The 20,714-nt window shown below is 46.8% G+C and overlaps 1 protein-coding gene across 1 annotated transcript in view; it reads left to right on the forward strand.

Annotated features, from left to right (window-relative positions):
- Positions 1-20,714, forward strand: part of LOC106582272 (zinc finger protein 385B) — a 175,718-nt gene that overhangs the window by 150,779 nt on the left and 4,225 nt on the right. Inside the window, exons 5-8 of the mRNA XM_014165173.3 lie at positions 15,690-15,885; positions 18,998-19,375; positions 19,742-19,926; positions 20,394-20,495. Coding sequence (XP_014020648.2) covers positions 15,690-15,885; positions 18,998-19,375; positions 19,742-19,926; positions 20,394-20,495 — 861 coding nt within the window. The remainder of the gene's footprint in view (positions 1-15,689; positions 15,886-18,997; positions 19,376-19,741; positions 19,927-20,393; positions 20,496-20,714) is intronic.

The following is a 20,714-nucleotide window of genomic DNA, read 5'->3' on the forward strand; positions in this document are numbered from 1 at the left end:
ATGTGGTTAGACCAGGGCTTGAACAAAAGCCTACAAACCCATGCAGTAGCTATCCTGGAGGATGGTATAAAATATTGCAACATTACAACCAAATTCTTGTCTTTATAAAATTATTCCCTCAATCAATGAATCAGGGATCAAATGGATAAGGTAGGCTACTTCAAAGCAAGATATCTAACTAGACATGTTTATATTCACAATACTGTATATACAAAAGTAGGAAGACACCTCTTCAAATTAGTGGATTCGGCTATTTCAGCCACACCTGTTGCTGACAGGCCTATAAAATCGAGCACACAGCCATGCAATCTCCATAGTCAAACATTGCCAGTTGAATGGCCTTACTGAAGAGCTCAGTGACTTTCAACGTGGCACTGTCATAGGATGCCACCTTTCCAACAAGTCAGTTAGTCAAATTTCTGAACCTGTTAGAACCTGCCCTGGTCAACTGTAAGTGCTGTTATTGTGAAGTGGAGATGTCTAGGCGCAACAACGGCTCACCCGCGAAGCGGCCACAAAAGCTCACAGAACGGGACCTCTGTGGGTTTCCATGGCCGAGCAGTCACACACAACCCTAAAATCACCATGTGCAATGCCAAGCGTCAGCTGGAGTGGTGTAAATCTTTCCGCCATTGGACTCTGGAGTGATGGAAATGCGTTCTCTGGAGTGATGAATCACATTTCACCATCTGGCAGTCCAATGGACGAATCTGGGTTTGGCGGATGCCAGGAGAACGCTATATGCCGCCCCAATGCATATTGCCAACTGTAAAGTTAGGTGGAGGAGGAATAATGGTCTGGGGCTGTTTGTCATGGGCTAGGCCCCTTAGTTTCAGTGAAGGGAAATCTTAACACTACAGAATACAGTGACGATTTTGTGCTTCCAACTTTGTGGCAACAGTTTGGGGAAGGCCCTTCCTGTTTCAGCATGACAATGCCCCTGTGCACAAAGCGAGGTCCATACAGAAATATTTTGTCGAGATCGGTGTGGAAGAGCTTTATTTATTTATTTTATTTATTTAACCTTTATTTAATCAGGTAGGCAAGTTGAGAACAAGTTCTCATTTACAATTGCGACCTGGCCAAGATAAAGCAAAGCAGTTCGACACACAACAACACAGAGTTGCACATGGAGTAAAACAAACATACAGTCAATAATACAGTAGAAAAATAAGTCTATATACAATGTGAGCAAATGAGGTGAGATAAGGGAGGTAAAGGCAAAAAAGGCCATGGTGGCAAAGTAAATACAATATAGCAAGTAAAACACTGGAATGGTAGATTTGTAGTGGAAGAAAGTGCAAAGTAGAAATATAAATAATGGGGTGCAAAGGAGCTAAATAAATAAATACAGTAGGGGAAGAGGTAGTTGTTTGGGCTAAATTATAGATGGGCTATGTACAGGTGCAGTGATCTGTGAGCTGCTCTGACAGCTGGTGCTTAAAGCTAGTGAGGGAGATAAGTGTTTCCAGTTTCAGAGATTTTTGTAGTTCGTTCCAGTCATTGGCAGCAGAGAACTGGAAGGAGAGATGGCCAAAGGAGGAATTGGCTTTGGGGGTGACCAGAGAGATATACCTGCTGGAGCGCGTGCTACAGGTGGGTGCTGCTATGGTGACCAGTGAGCTGAGATAAGGGGGGACTTTACCTAGCAAGGTCTTGTAGATGACCTGGAGCCAATGGGTTTGGCGATGAGTATGAAGCGAGGGCCAGCCAACGAGAGCGTACAGGTCGCAGTGGTGGGTAGTATATGGGGCTTTGGTGACAAAACAGATGGCACTGTGATAGACTGCATCCAGTTTATTGAGTAGGGTATTTGAGGCTATTTTGTAAATGACATCGCTGAAGTCGAGGATTGGTAGGATGGTCAGTTTTACGAGGGTATGTTTGGCAGTATGAGTGTAGGATGCTTTGTCGCGAAATAGGAAGCCAATTCTAGATTTAACTTTGGATTGGAGATGTTTGATGTGAGTCTGGAAGGAGAGCTTACAGTCTAACCAGACACCTAGGTATTTGTAGTTGTCTACATATTCTAAGTAAGAACCGTCCAGAGTAGTGATGCTGGACGGGCGGGCAGGTACGGGCAGCGATCGGTTGAAGAGCATGCATTTAGTTTTACTTGTATTTAAGAGCAGTTGGAGGCCACGGAAGGAGAGTTGTATGGCATTGAAGCTCGTCTGCAGGGTTGTTAACACAGTGTCCAAAGAAGGGCCAGAAGTATACAGAATGGTGTCGTCTGCATAGAGGTGGATCAGAGACTCACCAGCAGCAAGAGCGACATCATTGATGTATACAGAGAAAAGAGTTGGCTCAAGAATTGAACCCTGTGGCACCCCCATAGAGACTACCAGAGGCCTGGACAACAGGCCATCCGATTTGACAAATTGAACTCTATCAGAGAAGTAGTTGGTGAAGCAGGCGAGGCAATCATTTGAGAAACCAAGGCTATTGAGTCTGCCGATGAGGATGTGGTGATTGACAGAGTCAAAAGCCTTGGCCAGGTCAATGAATACAGCAGCACAGTATTGTTTCTTGTCGATGGCGGTTACCATATCGTGACCAGCTCTGAAACCAGATTGCATAGCGGAGAAGGTGCGGTGGGATTCGAAATGGTCGGTAATCTGTTTGTTGACTTGGCTTTCGAAGACCTTAGAAAGGCAGGGTAGGATAGATATAGGTCTATAGCAGTTTGGGTCAAGAGTGTCCCCTCCTTTGAAGAAGGGGATGACAGCAGCTGCTTTCCAATCTTTTGGAGTCTCAGACGACACGAAAGAGAGGTTGAACAGGCTAGTAATAGGGGTTGCAACAATTTCGGCAGATCATTTTAGAAAGAAAGGGTTCAGATTGTCTAGCCTGGCTGATTTGTAGGGGTCCAGATTTTGCAGCTCTTTCAGAACATCAGCTGACTGGATTTGGGAGAAGGAGAAATGGGGAAGGCTTTGGCGAGTAGCTGTGGGGGGTGCAGTGCTGTTGACCACGGTAGGGGTAGCCAGGTGGAAAGCATGGCCAGCCATAGAAAAATGCTTATTGAAATTCTCAATTGTAGTGGATTTATCGGAGGTGACAGAGTTTCCTATCCTCAGTGCAGTGGGTAGCTGGGAGGAGGTGTTCTTATTCTCCATGGACTTTACAGTGTCCCAGAACTTTTTTGAGTTTGTGTTGCAGGAAGCAAATTTCTGCTTGAAAAAGCTAGCCATGGCTTTTCTAACTGCCTGTGTATATTGGTTTCTAACTTCCCTGAAAAGTTGCATATCACGGGGGCTGTTCAATGCTAATGCAGAACGCCACAGGATGTTTTTGTGTTGGTTAAGGGCAGTCAGGTCTGGAGAGAACCAAGGGCTATATCAGTTCCTGGTTCTAAATTTCTTGAATGGGGCATGCTTATTTAAGATGGTGAGGAAGGCATTTAAAAAAAATAACCACTGACGGGATGAGGTCAATATTCTTCCAGGATACCCGGGCCAGGTCGATTAGAAAGGCTTGCTCGCTGAAATGTTTCAGGGAGCGTTTGACAGTGATGAGTGGAGGTTGTTTGACCGCTGACCCATTACGGATGCAGGCAATGAGGCAGTGATTGCTGAGATCTTGGTTGAAAACAGCAGAGGTGTATTTAGAGGGCAAGTTGGTTAGGATGATATCTATGAGGGTGCCCGTGTTTACGGCTTTGGGGTGGTACCTGGTAGGTTCATTGATAATTTGTGTGAGATTGAGGGCATCAAGCTTAGATTGTAGGATGGCTGGGGTGTTAAGCATGTCCCAGTTTAGGTCACCTAGCAGCACGAGCTCTGAAGATAGATGGGGGGCAATCAGTTCACATATGGTGTCCAGAGCACAGCTGGGGGCAGAGGGTGGTCTATAGCAGGCGGCAACGTTGAGAGACTTGTTTTTAGAGAGATGGATTTTTAAAAGTAGAAGTTCAAATTGTTTGGGTACAGACCTGGATCGTAGGACAGAACTCTGCAGGCTATCTCTGCAGTAGACTGCAACACCGCCCCCTTTGGCCGTTCTATCTTGTCTGAAAATGTTGTAGTTAGGGATGAAGATTTCAGAGTTTTTGGTGGACTTCCTAAGCCAGGATTCAGACAGGCTAGGACATCCGGGTTGGCAGAGTGTGCTAAAGCAGTGGATAAAACAAACTTAGGGAGAAGGCTTCTAATGTTAACATGCATGAAACCAAGGATATTACAGTTACAGAAGTCATCAAAAGAGAGAGACTTGACTAGCCTACACAGAGTCCTGACCTCAACCCCATCAAACACCTTTGGGATGAATTGGAACGACGACTGCGAGCCATGCTTAATCGCTTAACATCAATGCCCGACCTCACTAATGCTCTTGTGACTGAATGGCAGCAAGTCCCCACAGCAATGTTCCAGCATCTAGTGGAAAGCTTTCCCAGATGAGTGGAGGCTGTTATAGCAGCACGGGGGGGACCAAATCCATATTAATACCCATGATTTTGTAATGAGCAGGTGTTCACATGCTTTTGGTCATGTAGTGTATGAGGCTTAAATATTAGTGTTTCAGGGAAGATCTATGCACAGCAAATTATTTGTCTTTAGGCTATTCTTCGAATATTTTTTGCATTGTAACAATTACATGGCGACTGTTTAATAGAGGAGAATCCCAGCCTTCCAACGGTGCAGATTTATTTAGGCTCTACAGTGCCGGTGGAAAGGCGACAACGACATGAATGCTTAGTTAGCTATAGTTATAACTAACGAGATAACTGCTGCATGTTATGTTTTGAATTGGCCTTAATAGTTAGTCTGTTGTCTGTCATTATTTTATACCTTCTGCTGAAATGTCCTGCTCTCTCTCTCGTTGGGCAACGGTCCACTCGCAATGGCACACACCCAGCAAAGACATGCACTGAAGGGTCATTCCTATAATTGCTGATATGTAGATTTTTATTGCCTGGAAGCACACTACATGACCAAAAGTATGTGGACACCTGCTCGTTGAACATCTTATTCCAAAATGCATGGGCATTAATATGGACTTGGTCACCCCTGTGCTTCTATAACTGCCTCCACTCTTCTGGGGAGGCATTCCACTAGATGTTGAAACATTGCTGCGGGGACTTGCTTCCATTCAGCCACCAGAGCATTAGTGAGGTCGTGCACTGATGTTGGGCGATTAGGCCTTGTTCATGGGTCGGCGTTCCAATTCATCCCAAAGGTGTTCGATGGGGTTGAGGTCAGGGCTCTGTGCTGGTCAGTCAAGTTCCTGCACACCGATCTCGACAAACCATTTCTGTATGAATCTCGCTTTGTGCACGGGGGCATTGTCATGCTGAAACAGAAAAGGGCCTTCCCCAAACTGTTGCCACAAAGTTGGAAGCACAGAATAGTCTCGAATGTCATTATATGCTGTGGTGTTAAGATGTCCCTTCACTGGAACTAAGGGGCCTAGCCCGACCATGAAAAACAGCCCCAGTATCACATTTTAAGGTAAGACCCAGATGCAAACAGTGTCGAAGAAACAAAGTTTAATTCCAAAACGGGGGCAGGCAAACAACAGGTCAAGGCAGGCAGGGGTCAATAATCCAGAGAGGGTGTAACGGGTCCAGAATGGCAGGCAGTCTCAGGGTCAGGGAAGGCAGGGTTCAATAACCCATTACGGTGGGGTAAAGTACAAAATGTCAGGCAGTCTCAGGGCAGGCAGAACGGTCAAAACCAGGAAGGACTAGAAAACAGGAGCAAGAAACAGGCAGGAGCAGGGAAACAAACTCTGGTAGGTTTTATTAACAAAACGAACTGGCAACAGACAGAGAACACAGGTATAAATACAAGGGGGATAATGGGGAAGATGGCAACACCTGGAGGGGGGTGGAGACAAGCACAAAGACAGGTGAAACATATCAGGGTGTGACACCTATACCATTATTCCTCCTCCACCAAACTTTACAGTTGGCACTCTCCATTGGGGCAGGTTGTGTTCTCCTGGCATCTGCCAAACCCAGATTCGTCCGTCGGACTGCCAGATGGTGAAGCGTGATTCATCACTCTAGAGAACGCATTTCCACTGCTCCAGAGTCCAATGGAGTGTGTGACTGCTCGGCCATGGAAACCCATTTCATGAAGCTCCCAACAAAAACAACAAATGAAATGAAATCAAATTGTATTTGTCACATGCGCCGAATACAACCTTACAGTGAAATGCTTACTTACAAGCCCTTAACCAACAATGCTTTAAGAAGTTAAGAAAAAAAATAATAAGTGTTAAGTATAAAATAGATAAATAAATAAAAAAGTAACATAATTAAACAGCAACAGTAAAATAACAAGTGAGGCTATATACAGGGGTACCGTACAGAGTCAATGTGCAGGGGCACCGGTTAGTTGAGGTAATTGAGGTTATATGTACATGTAGGTAGAGTTAAAGTGACTATGCATAGATTATAAACAGAGAGTAGCAGCAGCGTTAAAGAGGGTCTGGGTATCCCTTTGATTAGCTGTTCAGGAGTCTTATGGCTTGGGGGTAGAAGTTGTTAAGAAGCCTTTTGGACCTCGACTTGGCGCTCCGGTACCGCTTGCCGTGCGGTAGCAGAGAGAACAGTCTATGACTAGGGTGGCTGGAGTCTTAGCCAATTTGTAGGGCCTTCCTCTGACACCGCCTGATACTGTAGAATCAGGAAGGCGTCTACAATATTACTGCATGTAATAATACTTTTTCTAATGTGTCCTCACTTCTGCTACTCTAATCAGGAATGAATTAATTGACAACTACACCTACTGTAAGTAACATAAAGGTTTACTTGTTCACTGCATCTGCAGTAAATTGGCCTTTTTCTTCAGTGTTCTCTCTTCTATCAGGAAAGCAAATCTCTAGACAATTTAAGATCTTAATTATCTTCAGACACCTTTTCCATTCGAACAGTGTGTACATACAGTGGGTGTTTCTCAAAATGCGTACTACTGTGCTCTGAGCATGCAAATTGGAGCACACAAGAGTCAGAGTATGATGCCTCATGTCAAACCAGATGCATAAAACTCTTTGCATTCCAGCGGAAGTCAGGCTGTGGTGCGTTTTGTGTACCACATGCGTTCAATATCGGGGCTCCCGAGGGGCACAGCGGTCTAAAGCACTGCATCTCAAAGTAGATGTCCTAACCGACTTGCCAAAACTATAGTTTGTTAACAAGAAATTTGTGGAGTGGTTGAAAAACAACTTTTAATGACTCCAACCTAAGTGTATGTAAATTTCCGACTTCAACTGTAGCTAGCAGATAATTATGAAGTTAAACTTTTTCTTTGTGTATATCTTGTTTTGTTTCTATTGCCATTGTCTTGGCAGGAAGAAGGTTCAGTGAATGGGGAGGTGCAGCGTGAGGTTATACCGCAGGGAAAGTGCGAGTGCTTCTCAGTTGTAATGTTTCATCTGTTCTCCACACTCTCGTCCTCACAAGAACATACTCTAGAGAACATCCTCAGAGAATGCACTCAGAGCATGAGTGTGGAGCACGGTAGTATGCATATTGAGAAACACCCAGTGTCTCATTTAATCTATGACAGAGAAAACATTCTTGATTTTCCATTTCCTCTCTTGTTTCTTCTGACTGGTTGTCTCATGGCAATATGGGTGAGTCTTATTGTCTGTATTCCAAACGGCATCCTATTTCCTATTAAGGGCCAAAAATTTTTTACCAGGGCACATAGTGCTCTAGTCAAAAGTAATGCACTATATAAGGAATAGGGTGGCATTTGGGATGCAAACCTTGAGTCACAGATATAATCTCATGTCACTAGTGACTCGTGTCCTCAGATCAGTGACCTTTTCTAAAGATTTCTCACTCCAGGGTTGGAGGTTCTGAGTTTCCATGGATACCTAGGTGTTTTCTGTAAATGTTATTGTCACGACTTCTACCGAAGTCGATGCCCCTCCTTGTTCGGGTGGTGCTCGGCGGTCGACGTCGCCGGACTTCTAGCCATCATTGATCAGTTTTTCATTTTCCATTGGTTTTGTCTTGTCTTCCTACACACCTGGTTTCAATTACATTCATTACATGTTGTGTATTTAACCCTCTGTTTCCCCTCATGTCCTTGTCAGTGATTGTTTGTATGTTATGTACTCGTGTATTTTGTATCGGTGTGCAACGGGCTATTTTTACCCATGTTATTTTTGTACATTGGTTTTGGAGTTTGTTTTTTTGTTAATAAAACTACTCCAGTTTAACCAAGTTGGTTTCTCCTGCGCCTGACTTCCCTGCCACCTACACACACGACTATGACAGAATCACTGACCAAAATATTGAAGTCAGCAGGAGAAGATACCCCGGACAGGGAGGTGGAGGAGCGCATCCAGGAGAATGCGGAGAAACTACACCATCTGTGCGCCGCCATGGATCGCGTTGTCCAGAATATGGACCACTGGGAGAGACAGGGAGCTCTTCCAGCGCCTCCACCAGCCCAACCGGGGTCTATCCGGAGCACCCCTATTCAACCCGAACCCGGAGGCATCCGTCTAGCCATGCCTCAGGGGTACGACGGAAGTGCTGTGAACTGCCAGGGATTCCTACTCCAATTGGGCCTTTATCTGGCCAAGGTCCACCCAGTTCCCAGTTCCAACTGACCGTGAGAAGAGTTTCGAAGAGTTTCGCCCCACTTCAGGAGAGCCCTGGAGTGGGCCAGCGCTGTGTGTGGAGAGGGAGATGCGGCGTTGGACCATTATGAGGAGTTCCCCTGCCGTTTTCGGGCAGCCTTTGACCACCCACCCGAGGGCAGAGTGGTGGGTGAGCGCCTCTACCATCTGAGGCAGGAGACGAGGAGCGTCCAGGATTTTTCACTGGAGTTCAGGACCCTGGCAGCCAGTGCAGGATGGAATCACAGGGCCCTGATTGACCATTACCATTGTAGTCTGCGTGAGGACGTCCGTCAGGAGCTGGCCTGCAGAGACACCACCCTCACCTTCGACCAGCTGGTGGATCTGTCCATCCGGCTGGACAACCTGCTGGCTGCTCGCGGACATCCAGATCGGGGTCTGGTGGTTCCATCCTCCCGCACCCCCTCTCCTTTACCCATGGAACTGGGAGAGAGGGTGCACAGGGAGACTGGAGGGGGTTCCCGCTCGTGCACCATCTGTGGCCGCAGAGGTCACACTGCTGGTCAGTGGGTTCCTCTGGGAATCGAGGTAACAGGCAGGGCGCTCTGGCGCCACCCCAGGTGAGTAGGCACCATTCTCATCCAGAGCCCTCTGTTGATCATATATTTGTGTCTGTTACTTTTCCTGATTTTTTTCCCCCCACATTCCCAGCATATGGCGCTAGTAGATTCAGGCGCGGCTGGGAATTTCATTGATCAAGCTTTTGCTCATAGTGTAGGGACCCCCATTGTACCCGTGGATGTGCCTTTCCCCGTTCACACCTTAGATAGTCGACCATTAGGGTCAGGGTTGATCAGAGAGACCACAGCTCCTTTTAGTATGGTGACGCAGGGGGGTCACAAGGAATACATTTGTATTTTCCTTATTGACACTCCTGCGTATCCCGTGGTACTGGGCCTACCTTGGTTAATTAGCCATAACCCCACTTTTTCTTGGCCACAGAGGGCTCTCACGGGGTGGTCGCGAGAGTGCTCAGGTAGGTGTGTAGGGGTTTCCGTTGGTGCTACTACGGTGGAAAGTCCAGACCAGGTCTCCACCGTGCGCATTCCCCCCGAATATGCCGATTTGGCTCTCACCTTCTGTAAAAGGAAGGCGACTCAATTACCACCCCATCGACGGGGGATTGTGCGATAAATCTCATGGTATACGCTGCATTGCCCAAGAGTCACGTGTATCCCTGTCGCAAGCGGAGACGGTTGCTATGGAGACATATACACTGCTCAAAAAAATAAAGGGAACACTTAAACAACACAATGTAACTCCAAGTCAATCACACTTCTGTGAAATCAAACTGTCCACTTAGGAAGCAACACTGATTGACAATACATTTCACATGCTGTTGTGCAAATGGAATAGACAACAGGTGGAAATGATAGGCAATTAGCAAGACACCCCCAATAAAGGAGTGGTTCTGCAGGTGGGGACCACAAACCACTTCTCAGTTCCTATGCTTCCTGGCTGATGTTTTGGTCACTTTTGAATGCTGGCGGTGCTTTCACTCTAGTGGTAGCATGAGACGGAGTCTACAACCCACACAAGTGGCTCAGGTAGTGCAGCTCATCCAGGATGGCACATCAATGCGAGCTGTGGCAAGAAGGTTTGCTGTGTCTGTCAGCGTAGTGTCCAGAGCATGGAGGCGCTACCAGGAGACAGGCCAGTACATCAGGAGACGTGGAGGAGGCTGTAGGAGGGCAACAACCCAGCAGCAGGACCGCTACCTCCGCCTTTGTGCAAGGAGGAGCAGGAGGAGCACTGCCAGAGCCCTGCAAAATGACCTCCAGCAGGCCACAAATGTGCATGTGTCTGCTCAAACGGTCAGAAACAGACTCCATGAGGGTGGTATGAGGGCCCGACGTCCACAGGTGGGGGTTGTGCTTACTGCCCAACACCGTGCAGGACGTTTGGCATTTGCCAGAGAACACCAAGATTGGCAAATTCGCCACTGGCGCCCTGTGCTCTTCACAGATGAAAGCAGGTTCACACTGAGCACGTGACAGACGTGACAGAGTCTGGAGACTCCGTGGAGAACGTTCTGCTGCCTGCAACATCCTCCAGCATGACTGGTTTGGTGGTGGGTCAGTCATGGTGTGGGGTGGCATTTCTTTGGGGAGTCGCACAGCCCTCCATGTGCTCGCCAGAGGTAGCCTGACTGCCATTAGGTACCGAGATGAGATCCTCAGACCCCTTGTGAGACCATATGCTGGTGCGGTTGGCCCTGGGTTCCTCCTAATGCAAGACAATGCTAGACCTCATGTGGCTGGAGTGTGTCAGCAGTTCCTGCAAGAGGAAGGCATTGATGCTACGGACTGGCCCGCCCGTTCCCCAGACCTTAATCCAATTGAGCACATCTGGGACATCATGTCTCGCTCCATCCACCAACGCCACGTTGCACCATAGACTGTCCAGGAGTTGGCGGATGCTTGAGTCCAGGTCTGGGAGGAGATCCCTCAGGAGACCATCCGCCACCTCATCAGGAGCATGCCCAGGCGTTGTAGGGAGGACATACAGGCACGTGGAGGCCACACACACTACTGAGCCTCATTTTGACTTGTTTTAAGGACATTACATCAAAGTTGGATCAGCCTGTAGTGTGGTTTTCCACTTTAATTTTGAGTGTGACTCCAAATCCAGACATCCATGGGTTGATAAATTGGATTTCCATTGATTATTTTGTTGTCAGCACATTCAACTATGTAAAGAAAAAAGTATTTAATAAGATTATTTCTTTCATTCAGATCTAGGATGTGTTGTTTAAGTGTTCCCTTTATTTTTTTGAGCAGTATATCTCCGAATCCCTGCGTCAGGGGTACATTAGGTCCTCCATTTCACCCGTCTCCTCGAGTTTATTTTTTGTGAAGAAGAAGGATGGAGGTCTTCGCCCGTGCATTGATTATCGAGGTCTGAATAAAATCACGGTGGGGTACAGTTACCCGCTACCTCTGATTGCCACGGCGATTGAGTTAATGCACGGGGCGCGCTTCTTCACTAAATTGGATCTCAGGAGTGCGTACAACCTGGTGTGTATCCGAAAGGGAGACGAGTGGAAGACAGCATTTAGTACCACCTCAGGGCATTATGAGTACCTCGTTATGCCGTACAGGATGAAGAACGCTCCATCAGTCTTCCAATCTTTTGTAGATGAGATTTTCAGGGACCTGCACGGTCAGGGTGTAGTGGTATATATGTAGTGGTATATATCGATGACATTCTGAGATATTCCGCTACACGCGCCGAGCATGTGTCCCTGGTGCGCAGAGTGCTTGGTTGCCTGTCGGACCATGACCTGTATGTCAAGGCTGAGAAATGCCTGTTCTTTCAACAGTCCATCTCCTTCTTGGGGTATCGCCTATCCACGTCAGGATCGGAGCTGGAGAGTGACCGCATTGCAGCCGTGCGTAATTGGCCGACTCCAATCACGGTGAAGGAGGTGCAGCGATTTTTAGGGTTTGCCAATTACTACCGGAGGTTTATCCGGGGTTTTGGTCAGGTCGCTGCTCCCATTACCTCACTGCTGAAGGGGGGTCCGGTGCGTTTGCAGTGGTCGGCTGGGGCGAACAGGGCTTTTAGGAAACTGAAGGCTCAGTTTACCTCGGTTCCTGTGTTGGCTCATCCGGGTCCGTCTTTGCAATTCATAGTGGAGGTGGACACGTCTGAGGCTGGGATAGGAGCTGTGCTCTCTCAGCGCTCGGCTACGCCACCTAAGTTCTGCCCCTGTGCCTTCTTTTCTAAGAAGCTCAGCTCGGCGGAGCGAAACTATGATGTGGGGGACCGGGAGCTGTTGGCTGTCGTCAAGGCTTTGAAGGCGTGGAGACATTGGCTTGAGGGGGCTAAACACCCTTTTCTCATCTGGACTGACCACCGCAATCTGGAGTACATTTTTTATTTTATTGTTATTTTACCAGGTAAGTTGACTGAGAACACATTCTCATTTACAGCAACGACCTCGGGAATAGTTTCAGGTAGGAGGGATGAATGAGCCAATTGTAAGCTGGGGATGATTAGGTGGCCGTGATGATCTGAGGGCCAGATTGTGAATTTAGCCAGGACACCAGGGTTAACACCCCTACTCTTACGATAAGTGCAATGGGATCTTTAATGACCTCAGAGAGTCAGGACACCTGTTTAACGTCCCATCCGAAAGACGGCACCCTACACAGGGCAGTGTCCCCAATCACTGCCCTGGGGCATTGGGATATTTTTTAGACCAGAGGAAAGAGAGCCTCCTACTGACCCTCCAACACCACTTCCAGCAGCATCTGGTCTCCCATCCAGGGACTGACCAGGACCAACCCTGCTTAGCTTCAGAAGCAAGCCAGCAGTGGGATGCAGGGTGGTAAGTTGCTGACATCCGGGAGGCGAGGAGACTGAATCCTCGCCAGGCAAGGTGGGCCATGTTTTTCACCCATTTTGTGTTTACCCTCTCTTACAGACCAGGTTCCCAGAATGTGAAGGCAGACGCATTGTCCCGGCTGTATGACACAGAGGAGCGGTCAATGGATCCCACTCCCATAATCCCAGCATCTTTTTTGGTGCCACTGGTAGTATGGGAGCTGGACGTGGACATTGAGCAGGCATCACGTACAGAGCCCGTTCCCCTCAGTGTCGAGCTGGGCTGTCCACGACCGATTGATATACTGGGCTCACACGTCACCCTCCTCTGGTCATCCTGGGATTGGTCGGACGATGCACTGTCTTAGTGGGAGGTACTGGTGGCCCATTTTAGCTAAGGACGTGAGGGATTATGTTTCCTCCTGTTCAGTGTGCGCCCAGTGCAAGGCTCCTAGACACCTACCCAGAGGTAAGTTACAACCCTTGCCCGTTCCACAACGGCCGTGGTCGCACTTGTCGGTGGATTTCATAACCGATCTTCCACCTTCACAAGGTAACACCACGATCCTGGTCGTTGTGGATCGTTTTTCTAAGTCCTGTCGTCTCCTCCCTTTGCCCGGTCTCCCTATGGCCCTACAAACTGCGGAGGCTCTGTTTACACACGTTTTCCGGCACTACGGGTGCCTGAGGATATAGTGTCTGATCGGGGTCCCCAGCTCACGTCAAGGGTCTGGAAGGCGTTCATGGAACGTCTGGGGGTCTCCGTCAGCCTTACCTCGGGTGTTCACCCTGAGAGTAACGGGCAGGTGGAGAGAGTTAACCAGGATGTGGGTAGGTTTCTGAGGTCTTATTGTCAGGACCGGCCGGGGGAGTGGGCGGCGTTCGTGCCCTGGGCAGAGATGGCTCAGAACTCGCTTCGCCACTCCTCCACTAACCTCTCTCCCTTGCAATGTGTGTTGGGGTATCAGCCGGTTCTGGCCCCTTGGCATCTGAGTCAGACCGAGGCACCTGCGGTGGACAACTGGTTCCAGCGCACGGAGGAAACCTGGGATGCCGCTCACGTCCACCTTCAGCGCGCCGTAAGGTGCAAGAAAGTTGGCGCAGACTGTCGCTGCAGTGAGGCCCCGGTGCGAACACCGGGGGACAGGGTCTGGCTCTCGACCAGAATCCTGCCCCTCCGCCTGCCCTGCCGGAAGCTGGGTCTGCGGTTTGTGGGGCCAAAGTCCTGAGGAGAGGGAACAAGGTATGTTATAGGTTAAAGCTTCCCCCCCATTATCGTATTAACCCCTCGTTCCATGTGTCTCTCCTCAGGCCAGTGGTGGCTGGCCCGCTCCAGGAGGCTGAGGTGTGGGAGGTTCCTCCGCCCCCTTTGGACATTGAGGGGGCCGCGGCGTACTCCGTTCGATCCATCCTGGATTCGAGACGTTGGGCGAGGGGCCTTCAGTACCTCGTGGACTGGGAGGGGTTCGGTCCGGAGGAGAGATGCTGGGTTCCGGTGGAGGATGTGTTAGATCCTTCCCTGCTGCGAGAGTTCCATCGTCTCCATCCGGGTCGCCCTGCGCCTCGTCCTCCGGGTCGTCCCCAAGGCCGGTATCGACGCGCTGCTGGAGCTGCGTGTGGGGGGGGGGGGACTGTCACTTCTGCTGAAGTCGATGCCCCTCCTTGTTCGCGTGGTGCTCGGCGGTCGACGTCACTGGTCTTCTAGCCATTATTGATCAGTTTTTCATTTTCCATTGGTTTTGTCTTGTCTTCCTACACACCTGGTTTCAATTACATTCATTACATGTTGTGTATTTAACCCTCTGTTTCCCCTCATGTCCTTGTCAGTGATTGTTTGTATGTTATGTACTCGTGTATTTTGTATCGGTGTGCGACAGGTTATTTTTACCCATGTTATTTTTGTACGTTGGTTTTGGAGTTCGTTTTTTTGTTAATAAAACTACTCCAGTTTAACCAAGTTGGTTTCTCCTGCGCCTGACTTCCCTGCCACCTACACACACGACTATGACAGTTATAGCCACAGGGATATCTTCACTTCAGTTTGCTCCTCAATTAATGTACCTTTCCATAACAGCATGGTTTTGAAAGATGTGTGTGATGAAGAGGACCACAAACCTTTAAAAGTAAAAGAGACAGGAATGTTCCACCTCAGAGAAGAGGACCGTGGTTCAATATGAATTACTTCTAATGATTGTATGTGCAAGGACAGGATGTGAGAAACAAGATTGGTAAAATATAGCTATTAACCTATAGCGACTCAATGCACCAGACCACATTGAGGTGAGGTGATATCCCATTCCACTCCACTCCTAAATCTAAATCAACATAAAGATTCGCTGAGTGAGTTGTCATTTTCGCCATATATCCAGGATATAGAGTGTACAATCAAACCAATTTAAAACTCTCAGTCTCCAAAATGCTCTTTGCTCACTCACTCACTGGAATCCATTTCTTGTTCATTTTTCTGATCATGTATTATTTTGTCTAAAGCTCTCTCTCTCTCGCTCTCTCTCACACACACACCCTACTTCTTCCCATTGGCCATATGAAAATCCTAACATTCTGATCCGCCCTAACATCCTGATCCAATCAAACATCTCTCTAATTTTCCCTCTGATTGAGCCTATCTATTGAAAGCTGTGATTGAAGTGTGTGTGTATTTTTGTCATATGTGATGCGATGTGATTGCAGTCCATGACTAAGACCTGTTGTGTGAGAAACGAGCCTGATTGCATGGTTCATTTGTTCTCCCTCTGCAGAGCCAAGCCGAGGCGCACTACAAAGGCAGTAAACATGCCAAGAAGCTCAAAGCACAGGAGAACACCAAGAATAAGTCGCCTAAGAGTTCCCTTCCTCCTCCACTTCCTCCTCCCCTGGACAGTGCAAAGACAATCACCACCACAACCTCCACCACCTTGACCAGCACTGTCACGGGCAGCGACTCTGACCAACCAGGTATGTGGAAACTTTAGCTCTTGTGTGTCATCCTTTCCTCTCCATGCTCTAGCCTTGAGTGTTATCTTGTGTCATTGCATGCTTTGTGTGTCTGTGTCTGTGTCTGTGTGTGTGGATGTGTGTGTGGATGTGGGTGGATGTGCATGCACGCTTGTGCATGCGTGTACTGTATGTGTCTTTGGAATAAGCGTTTTTCTCATTAAATTAAGTCTGACAAATGCCTTAACCAATTGAATCTCATTAACAGGCATTAGTGTGACAAGTGCCATGCTCATTGCCATGCATTTCAACCAGTTTTGCTCACTGGGATAAAGTAGTTAAACCACATCCATTTTTAGATTTTTGTTCATTGAATAATTCTAAGTTTCTTTATGGGAGTAGCTTAAAGGGGACAGACGATAATATCTAATGACTCATTGTATAGATGAATACAGTCGGAATAGACCACATGCATGTGTTACCAACCAAGGCAGAAAAGAAAGCTTCAAATCTAAACCAATGTGTTGTAAAATGTACATTTGCACTAATTTCTGTTGGATCTTGATATTTTTTTAAGTCACACTGTCTGGCCTATTAGGAGCTATTTAGTATTCTATTAGGATCTCCATTAGCTTTTGCCAAGGCAGCATCTACTCTTCCTGGGGTCCAAACTGCAGGTAAGAGGGTTTCAGAAATTGCATCCCAAATGGAACCCTATTCCCTATATAGTGCACTACTATTGAGCAGGGCCCATATGACCCTGTTCAAAAGTAGTTGGATAGGGTACCACTTGGACCACAAACAGAAAGTCACTGCTCAGCCCTATTCAGAGATTAGGTTCAAGTTCTGTAATGATCCAGAGCCAGCGATACTACTCCTTAGTATTCTGTGCTGTGTCCCAAATAGCACCCTATTCCCCGTTTAGTGCACTACTTATGACAAGAGCTCTATGTAGTGCACTATATAGGGAATAGGGTGCCATGTGGGACACATCCTGTGTCTTTTCACAGAGTCACACCCAATGACTGTTAGTCGGAGTCACAGACTGCCTAGCTGGATGTTTGTGATTTTTCAGCCATTCCTGAACCTGTGACCAGAAACAAACTACATACTATAGGCAGGACCAAAACAAGTGATCTAATGATTCTGTCTCTTCCCAGCAAAATCAGCAGAGCTGGGATGGTTGTATCCCCCATATACATAACATTCTATTGAATGCAAGAATGTTGTATAATAATTTAAATTGAAAAACAAAGTTTTGAATCAGGTGTTGTTTTGTGTATCAGTTCATTGTTTTATTTTGTATTTTTTTATTTCACCAGGTAGGCTAGTTGAGAACAAGTTCTCATTTACAACTGCGACCTGGCCAAGATAAAGCAAAGCAGTGTGACACAGACAACACAGAGTTACACATGGAATAACACAATAAACAAGTCAATGACACAGTAGAAAAAAATTAAGTCTATATACAGTGTGTGCAAAAGGCATGAGGTAGGCAATAAATAGGCCATAGTAGCAAAGAATTAGAATTTAGCAGATTAACACTGGAGTGATAAATGAGCAGATGATGATGTGCAAGTAGAGATACTGGTGTGCAAAAGAGCAGAAAAGTAAATAAAAACAGTATGGGGATGGGGTAGGTAGATTGGGTGGACTATTTACAGATGGTTTATGATCGCTGCAGCTGTACATAGTCCATGTGCCATGGAATCGGCACATCGAAAATCTCTTCCCAACTATTTTGCAACTTGTATGGCGCAGCTGTCAAATTTTTGGTCCTTAAATGGAACTGGTATACTTTTATTCATTCATTTTCTTACCAATTTTGGTGTTTAATGAATGAATGTGTTGCTTTGGGATGCTAATATAATTAATCCTTGCTAGCTACTTGTCACGTCCATCGTAAGAAGGAGACCAAGGTGCAGCGTGGTAGGCGAACATTTATTCTTTATTAAAAATGAACACCGTCAATACAACAAAAACAATAAAGCACAAATGAAACGTGAAGTAAATGGCGTGCTCACAGGCAACTAACCAAAAAACAAGATCCCACAAAAACCCAGTGGGAAAAGGCTGCCTAAATATGATCCCCAATCAGAGACAACGAAAGACAGCTGCCTCTGATTGGGAACCATATCAGGCCAACATAGAAAATCAAAACATAGATATACATAATCTAGAATGCCCACCTAAATCACACCCTGACCTAACCAAATAGAGAAATAAAAGGGCTCTCTACGGTCAGGGCGTGACACTACTGCTCTATTGACCCGGTTGGTGTATATACACATTGCCACCCAAATGTATTTAATAACCTTATCTTAGGAAATGTTATGTTAACTTTACAAACTGTCTTCAAAGACTACATAGAAAAGTTTTAGTGAAAATTAGAGTTAATGAAGCAAGGTTTAATGAAGACTTTCAAATGCTAGTTTAGACCAAATATAGACCAGTGTAGTGACGTGTAGCTTGTAGATGTCATAGTGCCAGCTGGTGTAGTCAGTGTAAAGAGAGCACTATTCTCTGAAGAGAATACTACACAACTTTCTGAGAGGATCACAAATGCAAAATGACATTCATGGAAAAAGCTACAGTGCGATACTAATGCAGGGCGTTGGAGCATGGGTTTGGAGGGTGGGTGTGGTATGGTGTGTGGGAAGGGGTGGAAGGGATGGAGGGATGGTGTGGGACTGTGGGTGTGAGCTTGAGTTCAGGCGCCTTGCCTTGTGGCAATGTCCTCCATGGTGTTCTGGTACAGTACATGGTTCTGAGTGGGTGGAGGGACAGGGCCTCTCAGTGTCACAGTAGAGGGGACAAGAGTTTGACAACTTGGCTCTGTAACATTGACAGAGGGCCACATTGAAGCACACACATATGCACGCACACAGACACACACACACACACAAAGAGAGAGAGATAAAGATACAGAAAACACCACTGGTCAGTAGCTCGGTCCTGCTACTGCTACTCAGCTGATCCCCCAGGGATCAAACTCTTACGCAACACACCAAAATAAAAATATAAGGGAATGTGTCACCAAAAGTTGTAATATTGTTAACGCTCCCAGACTAACTGTCAGATGTTGTGTCTCTCTCCCTTTCCCTCTCCCTCCCTCTTTCTTTCTTGATCTCAGAACAAATCGCAGTGCCTCCTAGCACGGCAGATAAAACCTTGGCTTCTCCAAATGCTTTCGTTCCCATCATCTCCACCTCCTCCTCCCTGGCAGCTTTAACAGCCATGGCCATCCCCAGTCCCTGTAATCCCATCCTATGTGATCCCACGCCTGCCAGCCCCCCATCAGCAACACAAGTACAACTACAGGGGCCTGTTATGAAGAGCAGTGGCAGCATCAGCACCAAGCCTGGGCTCACGGCCCCCACCACTGCCGCTGCTACAGCAACTCAGCCCACGCCAGAGTCGGAGGAGGAGGAAAAAGCCAAAAAGCTCCTGTACTGTTCGCTGTGCAAAGTGGCCGTCAACTCTTTGTCGCAGCTGGAGGCCCACAACACAGGTTTGTTCCAGCATCTGTTGCTGTTTGCTCAACCGCCGTGTTAGCGTTGGTGTTACTCCTCCCGAGGTGTATGTGTTGGGTGGGGGGAAGGGGGCTTGCACACGGGCTCAATATGTCAGATGTTTGTTAGCTAACATTGACACGTATGGCTGTTATGTAGTTATAGTGGGGTCAGACGTAATACCCAGGTCAGAGAAACACTGTTGGATCTCAAGCTGACCAACGAACATTTTGGATGGGAAAACAAAATCTGTTCTACTTTTAAACCAAACAAATGAAATAGTGTTATTTTTATGTTTTATTTATGGTATTTTCCATGTGCAATATATTTAATTATGTTTTTGCCCTTTCTTCTGTCCCCTGAAGGTTCGAAACACAAAACTATGCTTGAGGCGAGGAACGGCGCAGGCCCAATTAAGGCCTATCCCAGACCGGGCTCAAAGCTCAAAGTCCAGGCCACCACCGTGTTGAAAGGCTCCGGACTGCAGAACAAGACGTTCTATTGTGAGATCTGTGATGTCCACGTCAACTCAGAAATACAGCTCAAACAGGTACACCATAGTGTCTCGTGACAGGCCTTTCAAGACCCTTTGGTTTTTACTTCTCTTTAATTTTCTTGTGCATAAATTAATTAATAAATCTTAGCTGATCAGCAGCCAGTGCGCATGCAAGATTTGTGAGATTTCTTGGTGCCGATATTAGGTCAATCACAATACAGTATAGTCAGAGGGGGGACTGGGGAAAACACATTCTGGGAAATGACTTATTTAAAATCCTTGAATTCACCTCTAAATATTTTTTTTACATGTCAAATTGATTTAACTTTGGGAACTCAAGTATGCCGGGCTTGTTGTCTTGTTACAGCTTGAAGGGACCTTACAGGCTTTTTATAATTGGCTCACCAAAAAGTGTGTCCCAAATGCCACCCTATACCCTTTGTAGTGCACTACCTTTGACCAGGGCCCATAAGGATTCGCACACAGTAACGTCACTGACCTTTTTTGTTGTATTTTGTCAGCACATCTCCAGCAGAAGGCACAAGGACAGAGTGGCTGGGAAACCGATGAAACCTAAATACAGCCCTTACAACAAACAACAACGCAGCTCCACTGTCCTAGCCGTATGTATCATATATGTTTCTAATCAAAGCCCCCAAGAAAAGTTGATTTGACATCAGGGATTAATTGTTAATACATTTTTTGGCAGTTTCTTAAAAAAGCATTTAGGAATATGTATCAGTGGGCTTAAAGACTGGCCTTTATGCTCATTGAAAATAATGGCTTGTTGTTTTTGTAGTTAATTGCATTATCAATAGATTTGCTTTCTCATTTAACTCCTC

Source organism: Salmo salar, chromosome 21, assembly GCF_965601325.2.
Source record: "Salmo salar chromosome 21, fSalSal1, whole genome shotgun sequence".
NCBI classification, from domain to species: Eukaryota; Metazoa; Chordata; class Actinopteri; order Salmoniformes; family Salmonidae; genus Salmo; species Salmo salar.